The 21,621-nt window shown below is 35.8% G+C and overlaps 1 protein-coding gene across 1 annotated transcript; it reads left to right on the top strand.

The window, feature by feature from the left end:
• The first annotated feature begins 13,732 nt into the window (after positions 1 to 13,732).
• On the top strand, positions 13,733 to 21,177 carry LOC128223545 (uncharacterized). The gene is made up of 4 exons (XM_052932821.1): positions 13,733 to 14,002; positions 19,294 to 19,425; positions 20,337 to 20,471; positions 20,930 to 21,177. Exons 1-4 carry the CDS (start codon positions 13,768 to 13,770, stop codon positions 21,175 to 21,177), a joined length of 750 nt encoding a protein of 249 aa, XP_052788781.1. The 5' UTR covers positions 13,733 to 13,767.
• Positions 21,178 to 21,621: the final 444 nt, after the last annotated feature.

Raw genomic sequence — 21,621 nt, 5'->3', positions numbered from 1 at the left:
TAAGTGCAGAAAAATGAACATAAACAGGGAGTATTTCTACGTATTTATTGTACGGTTTCATTAATCGCCTCACATTATCAGTGCTATTATTCATCGCATAAACTTCAATTTGATTAAATTTTTAGTTCACACTGTTATTAGGCTGTATGCTTGCAGACCTTTATTACCGTAGAAAGGAATCTATCATCGTCAGATCGACATAACATTTTTAACATTTGACGGAGTAATGCACGCGCGGGAGTACACAAGCGCTGTTAGAACTACGATGGTCAACGAATAAATTTACAGTACAAATCTACTCTATAGCTACGGAGCTGCGTTCGGCATGATGAGCTTTCTTTATATGGCTTTAATAAGTATTCAGATTATGGTGAGCCGTTAAAACATTGCAAATAAGCGTAATTGCGTAATTTTGCAATTCAAATAATAGAAAACGCAATTATTTAAAAAAATAGACGACTTATGATACACTTAATAAGAAGCAGAACACGCAAATAGTTTCGAAATGAACGCGTACTGATACAAAATAAATACATGTATGTATCTGTGTTTACATTCTTGAATACTCACGGCCATGGATCTAGAACTATCGGTTAAAATAGAATCTGGGTCTTCGGTTTCGAACAGGTTTATTCCCCGGAAATTAACCCGGAAAATTTACTGTTTCTATGTTCAAAATAGCCTTAACTCGTCTTATAATTGACAGTTTTTGATAAAGATTGTAAGTACGTACTTACACAAAATAAATGGCTACACGACAATTGTTAACCTATACTAAATGCATATTTTACACGTTAACAATAAAATCAAAACGCTAAAAACATTGACAGGCTTTCGGCCTGCTACGTTTTTATGAGTATAGCCATGTGTACCGTGTGCAGCGGAAAATGTGTGAAGATTTCTCAGTTTGTCTCAGCACAGAGTCTTGAGCATGTTGCATATGCATAATTATAAACCACTGATATAAATCTGCTCCTTTTGTCCACGAGTGACATTGGTTGAGGGCAATATTAAGATATATCAATACATATAGGGAATGGATATTATGTGGATGATGTGATCCAGAGGAATTTTGCGTGAGGATTCGGTCATCGTAGACAGAGACCTCAAGACTAAACTTTATTTACATGTCCAAAATTCTGTTGGATGTATTTGGTTAAGCAAGTAAATTAAAAACGACTCATGTTTGAAGTGTAAAGTGGATTTTACTAAAACATGCTTCAATGATTTATCCGTGGCAGTGCAATGTTTATGAAATCAAAGTTCTAGGTAATTAAGTAACTCCTTACTTTTGAATTATTCGGGCATTGCACATATTGAATGAGTATTTATTTCAGGTGACTAATACTTTATTGTTTTGATTTAGCATCAGCATAAAAAATCTAAGAATTTGCGAAGGAATTCGTGAACATGCTTACACTATCTTAAGATGTTTATGTAAATTTGTTATGCAAATTACATGAACATACAGATAACGTAGCTGGTCGAAAGCCTTAAGCGCTTTGATTCATTTTTGTATTTTTCAGCGATTTTGTTTTAATAATATTTGGTATATTTATATTGCATTTGGTAATCTTTTGTGTAGTGCCTATGTAACATGTAAACTAAAAAGCATTTTCTTTACAGTCAGTATCATTTTAGCAATACATAAGGTTCTTAGCTAATTTCATAATTTGTTTTTAATCGTTTTGCTTGTTCTAAATATGGTTATTGTGTTTTGAATGTTATATTCCTTTTCAGGAAAGTGTCCATTCAAATTCAGCATTGACTTTTGTGAATTGCCTTTATTTCTTTGTCATTTGTGGTACTCCATAACATCCAATACTTCCTATTTTTATGTTCATTATTTAAGGGGACATCGTCACGTTTTTGGTTAAACAAATTGTGCTTATTGTCTCTCTTTACAGGCTATTTTAGATATATTTGTGTATGCTCATCGGTGACTTTCATCAAGGGTATCAATCCCTCAAAAAGCGTTGCTCTTCGATGGAAAATCCAATTGGGATGTTTTCAGTAGAGGTAAGTATGCCAAGGCCACTTACCTATCTTCTTGGTGTTTTGAAGGCAAAGCGAGTACTACGATCTGGTAATGGAACAGTCTCCGGACTTTAAGTTGTATAACAATGCAACGTTTTGAAAGACGGTTTGGAATGCAAGATTTGTTTGGAAAACGGGCGTCAACTTGCAGAGCAATCGCTAGACGCTTGGGCTGACTGATTATGAGTTAAGTTACAACTCCCTGAACCGTGAAGCCGGCGAAAGAGTAGTACAACAGCGGCTGCGCTCTTTGGAAGATGCCGTGGATATGATAAGGTGGGCGATCCATACACACAATGCATTTCATGATCGTTAATGAAAATAACTAAGGGAAATATCCTCGGATGAGGAGGAGAATCCAGATATCTTCGCTTCCACGACTTCCCGTTCGTCAAGACCAGCCTCGTCTCCAATGGTTGTTTCAAAAATGGCCCCATCTTCTCTGAAAAAGGAGGAGCGGAAACACAGCATGAATATTAGGAAAAAAATGGATTTCTTGAAAATGTGTTATATGGCATCTAAGGTCCAAGTAGAGAGTTTGTAAAGACGAGTGATGCAAATTGAAGGTGCCGTTATTGAATAGGGACATAATATGAAACGTGCCATGGTACACCAGAGCTCAAGCGTAGGACCAAACAGGAGGGTAAACGACGGGAGACTTCAAATACTAGCTCCACCCTGAAAAGACCGGACCCCAGCAGAAGTAACCGGAACAATGAATGTGACTGCTTCAATTGCGATAAGCTCTGAACAGATGCCTGAAGTGATCCCAACTGCGACGCTTAGCCACCCTGGTAAATCCGTCCAGGCGTCGACAACCACAAAGGGGAAATATGAGAAAAAAGGACTGTCTGTGACTGCTGCTAAAATTCAATTGACGGTGGACAACAGTATGAAGTAATCGATTCCACAGATGAAGCTTTGGTTCAGGATGTTTAAGCCCCAAGAACCCAGTTTCTCAATATTCTGAACTCAGTCCGGTTCAAAGTCCATCAGAGGCTATTGACACTTTGAGATGAGCTGTAAGCAACATCATCTGCTAAGCATTGCACAGCCCCTGTGGTTTCTTTTTGCAATACTTTGTATATAACATAATATAATAGTATGTTAATTATGTCACAGGTTGTCAGTCATACTGAGATACAATGACGAAAACTGGTGCAAAAAATAAAACAATAAATTATCTAAGTTTCTAACATCTCACTCTTAGACTGCTGTTGTGTCATGGTTGCAGCGCAGCAGTGGCCACAGGGGGTACTTGTGTTCTTCTCGAGCCAATAGGGCTTTATTTCATAAGCCTCACAATCAGCACGAAAACACAGGTGGCAGTTGTCGCAACGCAGGAATATCCTTCAAAAAATACTGAACATTATTTTAAAAACAAATTGAATATTAAGTATAAAAATATACAACATGGAAATTTGGATACTGCTAATCAATTAATGTCGCAGAGACCACCATCAATGTGTTCTCAAAGAGATTTTTTATATTTAAACGTGAATTTGAATGGAAATAAACATATTTAATAGCTTTGTCACAATCGGATAATATCTAAATTCTTGCTTTTTAAGCAGTAATGAATTTACTACGGGCATACAAATCATCAACGTCCGAATATACTCTAGCACATCTCAACAATTGTGAAATGAATTATCTATAGGATGGGGACATTGGATCATCGCTGTCAAAGTAGGTTAATTAACATTTAAAGTTGAAATCATCCCACTTGTCATAAAGGTTGATGTTCAATTTGATCTTTCAACGAAGCGTCTTTAACAGACGTGTATGATTTATGAAGTTTTAATTCAGAAGGTTAAATTTATTTGATAGTGTATATGATGACAGCTAATACATATACTTAAAATGTCATCAATAGATCTAAAATATTATTCAAGTTTGATGATTAATCTCCAATTTGAAGGAGAATGGAAGCACTGAAACCATTGAAAGGTGGTAGGATCGACAAGCGTGCTTTTACCTTTTTACAATTCTGGTCACAGGCAATACAAGTCAAATCCTAAATGAGTAGCCCCAAGTATTAGCCGAAAAGTGCAAATGTAATGGATGGATTTTAATGCAATTAGCTAGTTTCATAGCAGTAACTGATAAACGTATATGTATTAGGATATTTGAACATTGCTTTCATCATCTCGCAAGTTTATTGCTAGTTTGAAGTTCACAGGTGCTCATCACATTGCCTGGATAATATATATATTTTTTGGTCAAGATAGTGAATATATGTCATTTTAAAAATTATTCCACATTTTTTTCATGAAAAAAGTAAGGTAAGATTCCCATCTACAAGAAAAAATACTTTTATGCAAGTTAGATTGGCCTTTACGGCATACTCAAACAAAAAGAACAAACTGACATGCAAACTTTGCGCATGCATTACAAAAAGTTGCTGGAACTTTCATTCCTACCTCGAGTTTATTCGCTGATTGAGACGCGTTTTTATACATACGAGACGAATTCTTTTTCGCGATATTTTATTTTCACTTTCACAGACATCTTGATTGCGTAATTCCTCGGTAAATCCCTAGATGTAAGAAGCGTTTTCATTAATCAACACTCCAATCGCGTGTACTGGATATTGTATACCGGTATGTTTAGCAATCAACACATGTTTAGTGTTTAACTTTTCAAACTTTGGAACATTTACTGGATTTACCAGATTTTCTGCTTTTACCCTGTGGCGAACATATTTTACTACTCCAATGAGCTCCTTCAGAGGATACCTTTTTCCATTTTGTTGGTTTTTTTCAAACCTGCACATGACCTATGAATCCAACATTCACAAATGTCGCACATACTAAGTAATTCATTCATCCCTATTATGGTCAGCCTCGCAGAGAGGTCATATGACAGATTCTTCAGAATCTTCTTGGATATGCTCCGTTTCCCGACGATGATCCTGGCATTGGTTTGGCTTGATCAGATTTTTTTGATTTTGAAATCTTTATTTGCTCTCTATGTGCGAGTGTTTTCTCTATTTTCATAGAGTTTTTTAAGTCTGCGAAATTGTCCAAAAATACCATCAGAAATTTAGCTACAAGTTCATCATGTACCTTAACAATTTGACTGGACATGAGAGTCATTTGGTCCAACAAATCTCCAATTTGCAAAGATGGTTCTAAGCCACAATAACTTGCCTGGGATAGTTCTATGCACACAATACTGTTAAATTCTCAAACAGTTTAATATTTGATGAAAGTTCATTAAAACAAGAACATTGCATAAATTTACCTGCAGATGATAGCATTTTATGTGTAAGAAGCGTTTAAACTTTCTCTGTGAGATGAGTACAAAATATAAATAAACCATCTTTTACATTTGTCAAAGAACGAGACAAATTTTGGCATCGATCAGGGAGTATGGGTCTGATGTCATTGACTTAAAAAAATACTCATCTTCTTTGAGTGCATGCATGTCTTTGCATTATCGTATTTATCAATGCCTGCTCCTGTTGAAGACTTCTTCATTTTTAAATACTTCTTTCTCAGGGAAGCTATACAATATCCGGCAACATATCTGACTCTTGCCTTAAATGCACTTGTGACTTCACGGTGAACCACCTTTCTCTCTGACTTTGAAAACAATTCTGCTTTTTGTTCCAGTATTTTTTAGCAAATTCCTTGATTCACGTCATCGAAAGAATCTTCACTTCCAAACAATATCAAGTACACAGTGCGTATCCATATCGGTGCCCTCTTTGCGAAATCTACTGAAACGGTACCCCTTTTGCACATGCACCGGTCATTTTCTGCTGAAAACAAAACGGCGATGGACAACAATCCAGTTAATGTTCATTCTAGTGAAAGGAGGTATGTCATGTGCAAAAGAAGTATACCACGGAACACTAGAATGTTATAGCTATGTCTTTTTTTTAATGTGCCCATTTTCCAATCATTGCAACTCGACAATAAGCTACACAATATCGATATGTCTTGCCTCGACCATCGCCTCTCTATGTTCTACGGACTTAAATCAACCACTGGTTTAATTATGTACACACCATACATATTACATGCATTCATGTGTATATCATGTTCATACAAATTGCAATAAATTGTCAAAAATATATGTAAAATTCAATTAAACGCCCTACTTTCGGTTTCACAGCGACACGGGTAACCTCTTTGCTATTGATTTTTTATATCAGAGGTAATCTCTCTCTGAATATTTTTTAAAGCATGGGTACCTCTTAGCACGGTACGTATAGATTAGCAAGTACGCAAAATATCTGGAATAAGACTTTATACAGTAGTCGAAATTCGACCGCAATGGTTCGGCTATGCATTTATTAAAAAACCCGAAAAAAACAGCAATTAAAAAACAATAAATAATATCGAGCATGAGTGCAAAAATTGATTTATGAAATTTCAAAACAGCATTACGAATTATAAAATAACCCTTTCTAATATCCGCGGTAACACCTTTTTCAATTAAGATGAGACCGATATAAACAAGGTAGACGTAAAAATTGTTATGATTTCATTATCCCGCATCAAAATCTGCGCATACTGGATTGCTTGACGTCTCCGTTGTTAAGTACTAGGACTCGAATTAACATGTAGTCATATTGTCGCAATAATCCAATGACGATTTTCCGAATGATCAGCAAATACTGATTATAACTAAGTTATTGTTGTGGTCACTTTCTTCCAAAGAATCGTTTTCAGGCAATGGCTTGAACCCGAAGATGCTTAACCAACCGTTGAATTCCTAAAGAAAATGATAAATAAAACAGTATATATACAATAACAGTTAAGTTCCGCTACTAAGACCACCGTTTTGCCTGGTCTTAATGTTCTGCCAATGAAACTGTTTATATTAGACTTAAATTGACACCACTTAAAGCACTCCAGCCAAGATCAGATGATTATTCTCTGATAGATATCACAGAAATGTTTCCATTAACTGCTAAAGTAAGAAGCATCAACAAGGATAGAGCAGTGTGCTGCATAGATAGTGATTCCACATAAAATGGTAACAAAGTTGTAAAAGAAATAACTTTCAACAAAGACAGCACATTGGAGCAGAACATTTCTGGAAAATCTGTGAACCTCAATACTTTCAAAATTGACAATACATACAAACTTGAAAAAGAAAGTGTTGCAGTATTGTGCACAATTGGGACTAAACTTACTCTCTGCTCAGGTTGTAAGGTGACACAACAAACAACTTTAACCAGATTTCATTTTATTGAAAATTGGACTAAACATGATAATGATGAAGTTTGTAAAATTGTGCGTTCAATGTTATTCAAGAAAGTTTTAATAATCGCCCATCGCTCAAATACATGCATTACATGCCAGAAAATGGCATTGAAGAATAAAGGCCAAAACAAGGAAAACATTAACACCTGAAATACTACTGAACCATGTGAAACAACGGGAACAGATGAAGTTGAAAGTATTAAAAATCTTCTTCAGGATGCTGATCCACACATTGTTGATTTCTTTTAAGAACAATTAACTAATTCAAAAAGGCATCCTTGTCGTTGGCGCTGGTCCAAATCCTTCAGTGGCATGCATTCAGCTGTACAACTAAAGCCCCAAGACATACAGGCAACTTTCGAAAACTATATTACTGCCATCTGCGACTACGCCCATGCTTTATAAAAATAGTGTCAAGCAACCCCCCCCCATCATAAATGATGATATGATAAATTAGATGAAGGAGGAGGCTGAAAGGCAAACAATCCCTGAGGTGAGCAGAATTGGAGCTTAATATTTGATGAAATGTTCATTCATTCCGACAATGACATTCAAATCAGCAAGGAAGGGGATGTGATAGAACTGGTCGGTTTTACGGTCAATGGAGTGGAGGGCGACCATTGCCACACCATTAGAACAGGCACTAGTGACAAACAACTAGGTACGCACATCCTCCAACTCTTGTTCCTTGGAATCACTGGTTTCAGATTCCCAATAGCCTATTTTTCACTAAGGGAGTCCAGGCATCAGAACTTTCTGGGAGGCGGTATGGACATTTGGGCTCAAAACCCTCTATACGTGCATGGATGGGGCAATTTCAAACAGATCGTTTATGCATTTATGTGTAGGAACCAATGATAAAACAAAATATAACTTCATTTGAAAAAAAACTGCACTTTTTAATGTTGTTTTTATCATGGATGTATCACACTGTATAAAAAGAAGAAGAAATAACACTTTGAAAAGTGGAATTTTCAAAAGAGCCACAAGGATGCTTAAACTTTCAAACAGTACTACTATCAAGTGGCAAATATTTGTAGACTGCTATAAATTGGACCAACATAATTGTTTGCAGCTACATAGAAAACTCATAAATGACCATCTATTTTCAGACAACCGATTGAAAATGCAAAAAAATCTAGCTAAAGATGCTCTTCAGAAATGTTACACGTATTGAAACAACACAAAAGTGATTTAGGTCAAAGAGGATATGTTTTGAATGGCGCGATAGAACTTTAAGAAAATACATCAACACTTATTTCATTTTTCAAAACATGCGACAAATTGACAATAATAATGATAAAAGATTGAAGGATATAGAATGTATTGCTGACTGGTTTTTAAACTGAGAAAAATCTGTAAATAATATGTTGATAAAAAAAGCAAACGTCTAATGTCAAAGCAATGCCACGAGGACATCCAGGCCTGCTTAAGGGGATTTCTGCTATTTAACAATCAGGTTTTGCCTTTGAACAATTAAAGTGTGTGTGACTCCAGGCTTAGTTAATTCAGATGTGATTGAAAAACATCTTCAACCAACAACGATCTACATACAAAGGGGCAAACACAAACCCAAATGCACCACAGTACCGGCATACAGTCAACAGCATCGTTGTTGGACAACATGTGACCTCCAGAAAGTCTAACGCCGGACCATGTCAGACAGCAGTTGCCTCGCTTCCCCCTAAGAAGAAACGTCCATTGACGCAGCCACATGATGGACCTCCCTTTAAGCGAATAAAGGTCATGCGACTTTGAAAGGTAAGGATTATTCATCAAATCAGCTCTGCAGAATTTATTTAATGTTAATATATACTTTTAAGTACAATGAATTTCTATCCTATAAATATAACTTTTATGATTTTAGTTTATAAAACAAACACCTTAAATTTCGGATAAGACTTTGTTTAATTATGTACCAGTACTATCTGACATATTGTGCAGATCCTATACTGGGACAAAAATTTAGAACATAAATATGTTTGTATCAAGCACATTATTACGTACAGAAATTCTTTGAAATGTACTGAGAATACATGTAAACATTCAGTAGGAATAAGGTTAGCAGCAATTATTAACACATATATTTATAAGTTTCATAATACATGCAGTTTCATTAGCTAAATATAATTAATATATATATAGTAAATATATGATATTGAAATAGTCTTAATTCTGATATATAATTTGAATTGTTAATGATATTGCACCCTTAACTCCAGTTATTTCAATTACAAATGTGCACCTCATCACTTGCTGTGCCAGTGAATAACTTCAATCATAAGGAAAGTGGGTTAGACAAAAATAATTGTACAATGTTTTCAAGGGAAATTTTCAATAAGTAGCATGTAGTACCAATAAATAGTTGTAATTTAACAACATCCTAGGTATTAAACATTTGAACTTTTCCAAATTGAGATAGCTGCGTACCAAATGGGCATCCGGCAGCATGACAGATCCAAGGAGGGGTCTATTCCGGTCCCCGTCATGAACTCAAACACTTCTGTTGGAGAGGGGATGACATAACGCCGATGGAAGTTAACAACCCTCAGCCCAGAACTAGACTTTTTCCCGGGAGAGTGCAACATACATATATATCGTGTAGGCTAAAGAACTGCATACATCTTCATTAATGTGCCACAAAGCTATGTAATGACTGAATTTGTATATATTCTTATTTATGTAAATTTCATTGTTCTCATGTCTCTGAAAAAATGAAATTAATACTGAGGTACTTTCTAATACATGTAATTTTATTGCGCCATTTAAAACATCTAAAGAGTGTTTACATTGAGCCGCCATCTAAAGAGTGTTTGCATTGAGCCGCCATCTAAAGAGTGTTTGCATTGAGCCGCAATCTAAAGAGTGTTTGCATTGAGCTGCCATCTAAAGAGTGTTTGCATTGAGCCGCCATCTAAAGAGTGTTTGCATTCAGCCGCCATGTAATGCGTGCTTGCATTGAGCCACCATCTAATGAGTGTTTGCATTGAGCTGCCATTGTTTCATTTGTAAAGCTAGATAGTTAGGCATTTTCATCTACATTATTGTACCCAATGCTACAGTGTTAATTGCGATTGAATTTGTATCTTGTTTCTTCAGTTACATACATGTAAATGCACCAAACAGTTACATACATGTAAATGCACCAAAGCAAAATGTAGATCCAGTCTATAATGTAGTTTTTGGAAGCAAAAAGATTAAATACAACTTGATATTTGATTTAAATCAAGTTTTGATTCTTAATTGAGTGATTAATTAAAAAAACATTACTGATTAATTTTCAGACACTTAATACATGATTCTATGAATTTATGAATGCATTCATGAGTAAAGATTCTCATACTGACATACTGATAATGTCATTCCTTGGGCTTTATGCATAGTCAACGCAAATGCAGGTTTAAGTGGGTACTGTGTCCGCTTTGCCAGGTCTCTCTATTCATCTAAGGCCTGAATACCGAAATGTAAACAGTATTTGCTTCCATTACGAATATATTATCTACATGTACATTGTATTTACTGTAAATGATTAGATGAAAAGCAATATAACTACTGTTTACTTTGAACAACTTCTGCAATACCAATACATTGTATTCATGTGTGGATTATTTTGATTCTTTTATGTTGTTTGTTGAAAGACTGCATGTATCCCATGTTAGGATGGCTCAGATGTAGAGTGTCGGAATCCTGAACATGTGGTCCCGGGACCGATCCCCGGCCGGGGAACGTTCTTTTGGCCTCTCATATAGACACTCGATCAGTACTGCTGACCCAGGAAGCGGACTCGAGAATGTTTTAAATAAGTTGTTAACAAGCTAAAATGATTTTGTATTACATAAGGTTGATCTGGTTGGTACTTTTGCACTCTAGATAATGCATGATGCAATTCATATAAATTTATTATCTTGTCCAAATGTGGCATCTTATTGCTTATTGCTTATTGCTTTAACAGCCATGTAATGTTTGTATGATTATAAAAACACCTAGACGTTTGTGTTTACATGTACATGCACATGTATTAGGCAATGATTAAATTATTTATGAACTACTATTTTTTCCTACCTGTGAATTTAACCTTTGGAACTTTAAAAGTACATCCTGGAAATTCCACAACAGGCCCATCTACTTCGATGTCATAGACTTCACCACGAGTACCGTTTACTAGTGTGTCCGTGAGGTTTCTCAAGAGTATAACTGGTGAGCCTATCTTTAACCACAGGCAGTGTGGTGCTGTAAGTTTTTGAAGCTCAGAAAGCTTTCCTGAGTCATTCGACTTAAACTCGTACAGCCGTCCTGGAAAGTCCAGCAGGGCTTGTCTATTAAAGTCATCAACAAGATCATTTCTAGAAAATAGTCTAATTGTTTCATCAAAAACATTCTGTTGAAGTGGCCTTGCTAGACTGTTGATGAATTCCTCTCCTTCGCGGCTTAAATTCCCGGAATATATTTCATTAATAGTGTTAATGAGTAATGGTTCACTCTGTCTCACAATGGTGTCAAGCACAATATATATGCAAAAAGCTACAGAAACATGCTCAGTAGCAAAAAGTTTAAACATAAACCCGGTTTAGTGGCAATGGGCAAACGCCAAAGACATAGAACACAAATTCACAAACAAGAAACATAGAACAGCACATAACTCTATAAACAGCACAGTGCATACATACTTTATATATATTAATTGGTATGTTTATCAAGAATTGTTAGGTACCGCCTTGGAACGGTAAGTAAATGTAAATTTACTTGGGTTTTAAATCAGTTTATGTGCACAAACCTCACTCTTATCCGAACAATTCTTAATAAAGATAACAACTCGCAACAATGCAATGTCAACTGCTTGTTTTCGCTTACTATGCATCGTTGTTGTTGTTTTTAATAATCAATTATCATCATACAAATTGATATTAGCTCGATTGGACAGCTTACCAATGTCAAAAACACACAAACGAGGTAATCTGACAAAGATCAAATGTAAGAATTTTCGAAATATATTAAAATTCAATGATTAAATGTATCAAATTTAATAGCTGAAAACGCAAATATATTAAATGATTGGCGAATGCTTAAGTATTTATGCACTAGTCAATTGTAACCATGCCCCTCCCAGGTCCGTGGAATAGCGGGGACTTTGACTTTCGGTCCAGCCAACCCCGGGTAAAATCCCCGCCCTGCGGGGACGAACTGATGGTCAAATTCCCGCCAAATGCCCCTGCACCCCAGGTAGCCTAGGTAAGGCCCATTCCCCGCTATATTTTGTGCGAAGACAAAACCACCGCATTCACCCGGCACTGCGGGGCCACCTGAAAGGTAAAAACACGGCCCATTTCCCCGGCTATCCCCGGTATACCCCCGGACCTGGGGGCCGTGGTTACAATTGACTGGTGCATTACTGTGATCTATTATCGTCATATAAGGTAGAATTATCGTGTAATCTGCACCCTGCTTTCAAATTAAACACGGTATCCTTCATAAGAACCATTGTTTTTGACATGTATTCATCGTTTTTGGTACATTAAAACAATTGTATTAATTTCGGTAAATCTTAATATTTGAGAGTAAGAGTACATCTTCAAATTTCGATTTTCGATTTAGTAGGATGCAAAGACGTATTTTTTGCCTTACACCATTCTTCAATGGGATTCAGAATGTATTGAAGCTTATGTGCATTTGTTTGCTCAACTAAAGCCGGCATCATGCAGTGATGATCAACCTGCAATCAGGTCCATATTCATGTTATCACTACAGCACGCAATGCTATTGATAATAATAAAACGCAATAATGGTCTCAATTTGCACCATTGTGGTATACCCGATGTTTGAGTGAGCAATTCTGATATAGATTCCACCAGATCAAAGCCTGAAAATATTAGTTCTTTTTTTTGAATTAGTCTATGATAAATCGTTAGTAATATCTGAGTTATTGATTTGTGTGCAATCTGTTAGCGATAACGACGATATAAAACAATGTCTGTGAGATCAGTACAGTTCGTATAAATACGATCAGGTATCGTTGACGTTTTCTTTGTAACCCCTGTTGACTTTTGTATTACATGTCCAATATTAACTTTTACAGTTAACTCTATTCATGTATTGTTTATTTTTCTTTAAATTATACAGTGCTATGTTACCACGCCCAGAATATAATATAATGTGTTATAAGAATATGCAGTTTCTACTAGAGAGTCATATACACAAATACATGAATGGTTAAAAATTAGTGACGTTAAATAAAATATAAAAACAAATACAAAAAAATGATTTGCAATGTTTTGATATGTTTCATTTCCTATATTTTGCAATCAACGCAGAAGGGAAACGGATACTCTCCCTTTAACACTACCCTATTAAACTGCTACTTAACTTTAGAAACAGTTTAAAGTCGATAACAGATCAGCCGCAGACGCCGGCCACAGAAACGATGGCATATTGGACTGTTAGCCAGACAATTTTAGTAATGAACGTGATGTTATATTTCATTGCCTTTTTCTCAGGAGTTCTATCACAGCTCCATATGTCACAGACTTTCCGCAGGAACCACGACTTTCAGGATTTAGCATGCGACCCCCCTGGGAGCACTCATCTCGGACAGGTGGGCAACCCATCGCGCTGCGCAGTTTTGTGTGAACGGTTACCCGGATGTAACAGTTTCTTCTTTAACCACGTGACTAAGTCTTGTCGGGGCGCAGCTTCAGTACTCACCACCGTATGTGGGTTGCCAGACACAGGGAGCGTCTACTTTGTTCGAGGTATTGCTTTGTATGGAAATACTAAAATTTATTGCGAATGATAAGTATTGTGTTAGGACAATGCTTCGAGATCTTCAATATTGAAACCAATCTGATGGAAACTGTTAGGATTTCTGTCATTTTCGTCATTTCTGTCATGGCATAGCATTATGATCGAACAATGTATAATTTCCCCTATCACAATACTAAAACTTTGATATAAATTATCAACTATTAGATGTTAACTTTGAAAAGAGGTTCTGCTGGCAATGACCATGATACTCGACCGCACGATTTCGGGCGAGTTTGTATTCCCACACGGAGCTGCTTTGATTATTTTTTTACACCATGTAATGGTATTATTAGTAACACTGTTTTATGGGATACACGCTCTCAGTGGTTTCATACCATGCAATAGCAAAGCCACTGAGAGTGTATATCCTATACACACTGAAGTTACTAACGGTGTTACGAACTCAAATGACTGTGTATTGCCAAAACAACACCGCACTTGATTAGGGTTTCAACATTAATAATAATAAGTAATAGCTAAATATAACCTAAAATGTTGGTTCAGATTTGAAAAAAGGTTGTTCAGACTGTGTGTTTTTCAAGACTGTGTTTGCGTTGTTAAATGTAAAAAACATCCAGGTTTGATTCTAAAATAGTGTTATTGCAATATCGTCTTTCTTAAAAGTGAACATCAATACAAAGCTCATGCTGTCATCTTCATGCATAATTTTCGGATAACCCATTTTGGATGTTCGAAACATTTCTGTTATATATAGATTTGTCGCTTTTACACATGTTGAGGAGTTATAAAGACATCTGATCGATGGTAATTTTACTGAAATTTGGAGTGTTAACACGTTGAGCATGATACCGCTTTCAACCAATCGCAGTATGTCAGTTATGCGAAAATATTGCAAAACTACAGATCCAATGAAATTTGTTCGGCGTTTGTTAAATGAATCGTACATATACTTTTATAGGGTGAGAATAAAAAAAATACACACAGTGTTTCAATTGTGTTCATGCATAAGAGACTTTCAATACGCCGATTCTTGCCAACCCGCAAAATGCACTTAATATACTTTCTCGTCAAGGAGCATACAACTTGGCTTACTACTTCTGATAAAAACACTCATTTGACATTTAAGTTCTTTACGAGAACCCGTTAAAGGGACTGTACACCAGATTGGCACAAAAAGTGTTTTTCTGTAACGAACCTCAGGACAATTATATATTAAAATGTTTTACTCTTTGACATCATAATTGTAAAAAAAAAAAAAAAAATGAAAAAAAAAACGAGTCGGAGGCCGGGTTCGAACCGGTGTCGCCAAAATTGCAGTCCAGTGTCATATCCACTGTGCTACGAAGGCTCACTATACACGGTGGTGGTGGTGGTGTTAGTAGTTTATACTCCGGGTCCCGGCGTGAGCACATTGAAGGGTCCCAGAGTGACAGTTCAACCACCGCACACCTTTCCTGGGCGGTGAACCAGTACTAGGTGCCTTTACTTCTGCAAGGAACTGACAACTTCTGTACATGCCAGGGGCAGTGGTACAGTGCGAATGGTCGTAGAAAGGATTTCATAACCAGTGCACACTAACCACTTCATAACCACTATACACGGTCGGAATATTTAAGCTATATACCTTACTTGGTAATATCACGTGATAACATCGACCAGCCAATCACACATAAGGAATGAATTCTACTAGACATACCTAGTAATCTTTTTTAATAGAAAAATACGAAAAAACTGCGAAAAATAAATTAATTGTAAACTATTTGGTACTTCAGTTAGTAAGTATCAATGCATTGTACACATCGATACCAAGTTTATGTCAGTTTTCGACATTTTTTTTCGCTATTTCATCAAACGGAGTACAGCCCCTTTAAGGCGATATTTGCCCGTTCGTACCCTTGTTACGAGCCATTTCACTGCAAGAGAGTTTATGATTTCGTCAAGGGAGATTGTATAACATCTGAATTTATGATTGCACAACCGGACACATGTGGCGAAACTGAATTTAACCCGACCCGGTCTGCTTATCCGCTATATAGCTTGAGATTAAAAGTGAATGATGGTCTTTCAATATGACAAATCGATGCAAAATGCCGGGCTGTTTAATTCATGATCTGAAATTAATTTGAGGCACATTGATGAAAACACCGTATTGACGATATAATGCATTTTACGCATTTTACAGGCGGTACGACATAACACACTTCAGCATTATTGTTCGGTTTAATTAATTATCAATAAGTAAAGCGCTACCTCCAAACAACTCAACAATACCGAAAAATATCCAACAAGGTTTACTCACGTTTAATTTTTCACGTCCAATGGTTTCATTTAAAAAAAAATCAGTTTACAACAAGCTAATCAAACAAATCATGAAAGCACTTTTCCTCACTCAGTTTTGTTTAACATGTGTACATTTATTAGCTAAGATCCCATGTCCAATTTAAGAGGTTTTAATAGAGAGTCCAGTAAATGACAGCAGACACTGAGGGCTCCACAATTTGCCATCAAACACACTTACAGGTGCTCCGTTAATTGAGCGGACGGTACGAGAATAAACATCGTATTTAAATATTTGCAGACCGGTTTTGCAGGTCCATTTTGTTGGTGTTCAAGTTATGGTTCGAAGGGTTTGTACTTTATCTTTGCCTCTTCAGTCTGTTGTTAATGGGTCGAAGTTTTCCTGCCTGTTGTAATATTCGTACGGATCAGTTGTGCCATTTACAAGTTTTTATTTTGTTAACAGTAGACATGTAGAATTCTTCATCCTCTCGTCCTCAGTCGAAACTTTTAAGATGCATTTTCCGGCTAAATGTTTTTGATGGAAATTAGCAGGACACTACAAATAATGACGGGACTGATACAAGAGCTTTAACTCTGGTAATAGCTATAAGGGCCATGACTCCGAAGAGAGTAACCAAGCTCCACAATAACCAAGAGAACGTTTATATCGTACATAGCAATCTAGGCGCAGTCAAGGCTGCTTATTTATTGCCATGTTTTAATTAGCAAACCTTGATTAAACCTTAATTTTTATAAATTGATTTATGATACAGATTTTATGGCTCACACATTTTTTAAAATACTTTTTTTTTAAAAAAGGAGCAAATTTTATCTATAATATGTCACTGTAATGCAATATTATGTTAAATTTGTGCCCCCCTCCCCACCCCAATTTTGATTAACATCATTTTCCTGTGAGACATTTTGTCTTTATGCTTCAATAACCTATCAACTATAACTGATGACCGATATAATAAAAGAAAGTGTATAGATAGCACACAATTTAATTAGAGGTTGGAACTTCAGAATTTGTGCTTTGTATTTATATTTAGAAAAAATGAGATGTTCTAAGATACCCATCATATCAAATAATTAATGAACGTTCTTTGTTTTTAACTGGAAAAGGTTACAGAATAACAATAACTGCCTCTAAATATAAACTCTCATTCATAATTCAATAAAAAATATTTATTTGTTGAGATTCATTCGTTAAAACGATGATGACCAACACTGGAGCCGTCCTTATTGTGACTATCTGCTATGCACGATGCAGACCTTCTGCCGGTCAGTATGGAGTTTGGTAACTCTTTCCCGACCAATGGACCTTACCACATCGACTCACAAAAGTAACATCATTGGATCATTTCCAAAAGCTATTGAAGGCGTCCTGCTCCTGACCAAATTCATTTATCGCAGATAAATGGCATTCCAAACTTAACTTTGCCGGGGACGAAAGGGCGATGAATGTTATGTTTGAAGAAGGGAGGTTGACCAAATCAGGTGTTGTAAATAGCAAAATCATTGAGATCCTTAGACCAAAGAATATAACAACAGGCAGGAAACAACTATGTCATGAAGATAACACCCCGTGGTGCCTGGTGAAAGAGGATCCCATTCAACTGGCTTTTACACTTTACATAGCGAATGTGTCTCAACAAATAAATGATTTCCCATTATTAAAGATGGGTTTAAAAAGCAGCAAATGATATTATCTTCTTTTTGCAATTATGTTAATGTCAAAATTGAGATAAGAAAACTCCATTCATGAATTATTTGATCAGCTTATTTTTTAATAAACACTTCTCTAATTCTTAGCCTCAATTCAAAACATCTTTTTTTCTGCTGCATAGTGGATCCCAAATTGAATTTCAGCTGCAGAGTGGATATTAAATTGTGTATAATCTATTATAATATTCTTTAAAATTTTACGTCCAGATGATTATTTATTGAATCATAAAACCCCATAGAAAGGGCAAGGATTGGTCCTTCATTATGTCAACATTTTTAACTTGATTTAGAAGTTTTTATTTGGTTTCGTAAACAATCTGTTATCATCAAGCAGCAGTGAAAATGAATTAAGCACAAGTGATTGCACTTATTTTCTTAAATCATATATGTATATATCTTGTTGAGAATAATTCATAAGTTACTGTACAAAAACAAAGTTTTGTCGTTGTAAAAACAAAACAACCCGATACTAACTTATTCAAAGCCAAAAGTTCATTAATCTGTTGGTATCGTACTGCAGTTGCTGTTAACAAGTAAGGTTTTTTCAAGCATGGGAATTGAGTATTTTACATGAATATCCTCTTACGAGAATTACCTGTGTCTTCATGCTACACTGTAATACACATGCTTTTCCTGAGCATTTTCTTATAAAGAGTAACATTGCACTCATTCATCACATAAAATAATTAAAACGTATGAGCGTTCTAAGTTCAACGACATTTTTGTTGGCGTTTCAACCAATAAGAACGTCAAATACAACTTAGGTCAATTTTAGAGCTTCATTGAAGCTTCAATATCCTTTCTTTTATGATCAATTTGTGTTGTGCTCTTGTGCTATATTATATGTCGCCTTTTCTAGTATTACCAAAGTTAATTAATTGATTCTGCTTATATTAAACTTTATGTATATATTTAATTTAGAGACGTTATATTACAATAAATATTGTTTAAACCAACTTAAATCAATCCAGTATGAAAATAAACATCAACTATTGTGAAAAACAACTGTCTTCCATTGATAAAAGTTTTAACCATAATCATATTATGGTGGTTAATTATAAGCATGTACACGAACGAAATGATGTGCGAGTGTACGATGGTATGGTACAATAGAACCGTCCGGCGGGTGCGTGGATGAATAACTCCATAACGAGAATAGGATGATTGACAAAGATTTGTTGTTATGACTGTATTACAGGAAACAACTGGGACACGTCTGGTAAGTTAACAATTAAAAGGTGACCCCATCTACTGTTCTCTCTTGTTTCAGATGTTCTGATTGGGTCGGTCTGCACGGGCAACTTGGACTGTATCATCGAAAACACCACGTGTCAGGCGGGAAAATGCGCATGCGGGGTAGCGTTTATCACCGAACCCGTCAAAAAACAAAAATGTATCGAAGGTATGTGTTTAAATTAAGATGGAATATTTACGTCTGAACAAAATAAAAACATTTATGACATGTTAAAAATGTAAAGGTATTTCAAGAGTCCACAATAAAACATGTATATTTTGAACTTAAAATGTGTAGATAAGTATCACTTTAAGGTCTTTTGTACCTTTGACAATAGACTAAAATCTAACTATTTAAGTAATACATCCCAATGATAATAGTGTTAAAACACTCTTAGTGCAGCAATTATAGCGTTTGCGTCTTCTGTGTACACCGCGTTTAAATTGTAATTATGTGCCGTCAAATAGGATAAAGTTCCTTTTGCAATTATTATTTTATGAAAACGAGTTATTTTCTAGAAACAGTCTCTGAGTGAGTACTTATTTGGCGATTTAAAAGACTCCTTAACCTTAAAATGAACGACATTGCCACTTAAAGCTGCACTCTCACAGATAAACCATTTTTACATCTTTTTTATTTTTTATCTTGGAAAGAGCAAATTTGTGAGTAAATATCTGCAAACCAATGATATAAGATCGCTGACAAAAAATCAGATCGTGGATTTTCATATTTCCGTTCAAAACATAATGTTTTTTGGCTAACGATTTAAGAAAAATGCATAAAACATCAATTTTTAAACTTAAATATAAAAACCTGCGAACTATTTTTGTCAGCAGTCGTATATAACTGGTTTCCATGGATTTTCGCAAAATTGGCTCGTTTCAAGACAAAAAATAAAAATGTTGTCAAATCATTCAATCTGTGAGAGTGCAGCTTTAAAACCTATGTTTTGACCATCTCTTAGGTTTTGTTCTTGACTGACATCATAGGTTTTGTATGTTTTGGCACGTCAATGTAACACCTACGTTTTCATCACTATCCTGTTTGTCGAAATTATCCTTTTTCCCGCCATTGAATAGGCGCGACCAATCACGGTGGTGTTTGTGAGAGCAGCGGAGACTGTTATGGTCCCCACGTAGAGTGTGGGTTGGGAGGAATGTGTATATGCAACCCTGCATACAGCTTCCGGCCGGCCACCAAGACATGCGAACCAAGTACGTTGTGAGCCTATAGAAAGGACTTATCTAAAATGTTGCGCCAATTCACACGATCTGCGCACGAAGGCGAGGGAATATCCCTTTATTGCCTAACTATCTTACTATGCAAAATCATTATTGAAGTGGGTTAAAATCAACGCTTTCAGCATGTACAACACTTGATAAACGCAAACTATTAATACAATTGTAAAAATGCTTTGGGCTGTGATACTTTTATAAGCATTTGTAAATAATTTATTTCAATGGTCAAAAGCAATTTCAAAACAAACGGCTGAATGAAAATGTATCTGAAAATGAGCATACCTCTTTTGAAAACATGTCGTTGTAATCGTTGTTTTTGGTGAAGTTTTTCCTGACTGAATATCCCTTGTTTCGTTTCTAAAACATAAAACATGATTATTTGGCTCATATGTCTGTAATTTTAAAAGTAGAAACACTTTCTAAATTCAATGCAGGTTGTTCACCATACGGATCGACGTTCCAAATCTATCCGGATATGACGTTATCTTGTGCCCTCAGTATGGTATATCCCAGCTACACTCCACAGATGTGTATGGACGAGTGCCTAGCAACCGATTGCGTCACGATTCGGTACAACCATGACATCACGGAGTGTAAGCTAGACACGTGCACGGTGCTCACAAATCCCGGCGATTACGGGCCCTGGGACGGCGTCGACTTCTACATGAGGAACTGTGCATGATCGTTCGGAAAACCTTATTGCGTACACTTAGTTTTGTATTTTGTTAACACAAATATGACAATAAATGCACTTTATTTATGGGACTGGTCTATTAAGGAAAAGAGAACGACAGTAACGGCATGATCCTTAATTTCATTTTTTGATAAAGAGTATTTAAAAAGAATTCATAACGTTAGTAACTGCTAAATAAATTTCCTATATATTTTATATTGAACTGACCAATTTGCACTCGAAACAACAGGGATTTCTAGTGTTTACACAATGTTTGTGAAGAAAGTTCCACTTTCGTACTAAACATTAAACAACGCTAGAAAATGTTACGTTTCTTATGAGATAAATAAAATTGGTTGAATGTAATCACTATGTGCCCGATAAAGTGACTACATCCGGTGTTTGAGTACAAAAAATGCGATGAAAATGTAAACAGAAAAAGTAAATCCTGTA

This window comes from Mya arenaria, chromosome 17 (genome assembly GCF_026914265.1).
Source record: "Mya arenaria isolate MELC-2E11 chromosome 17, ASM2691426v1".
Classification (NCBI taxonomy): Eukaryota; Metazoa; Mollusca; class Bivalvia; order Myida; family Myidae; genus Mya; species Mya arenaria.
This window is presented reverse-complemented; position numbering and strand designations above follow the sequence as displayed.

Coding starts and splice junctions, on each gene's coding strand:
- LOC128223545 (XM_052932821.1), top strand. CDS start 13,768: ATGTCACAGACTTTCCGCAGGAACCACGACTTTCAGGATTTAGCATGC. Junction 14,003..19,293: donor GAGCGTCTACTTTGTTCGAG/GTATTGCTTTGT, acceptor CTCTTGTTTCAG/ATGTTCTGATTGGGTCGGTC. Junction 20,472..20,929: donor CACCAAGACATGCGAACCAA/GTACGTTGTGAG, acceptor AATTCAATGCAG/GTTGTTCACCATACGGATCG.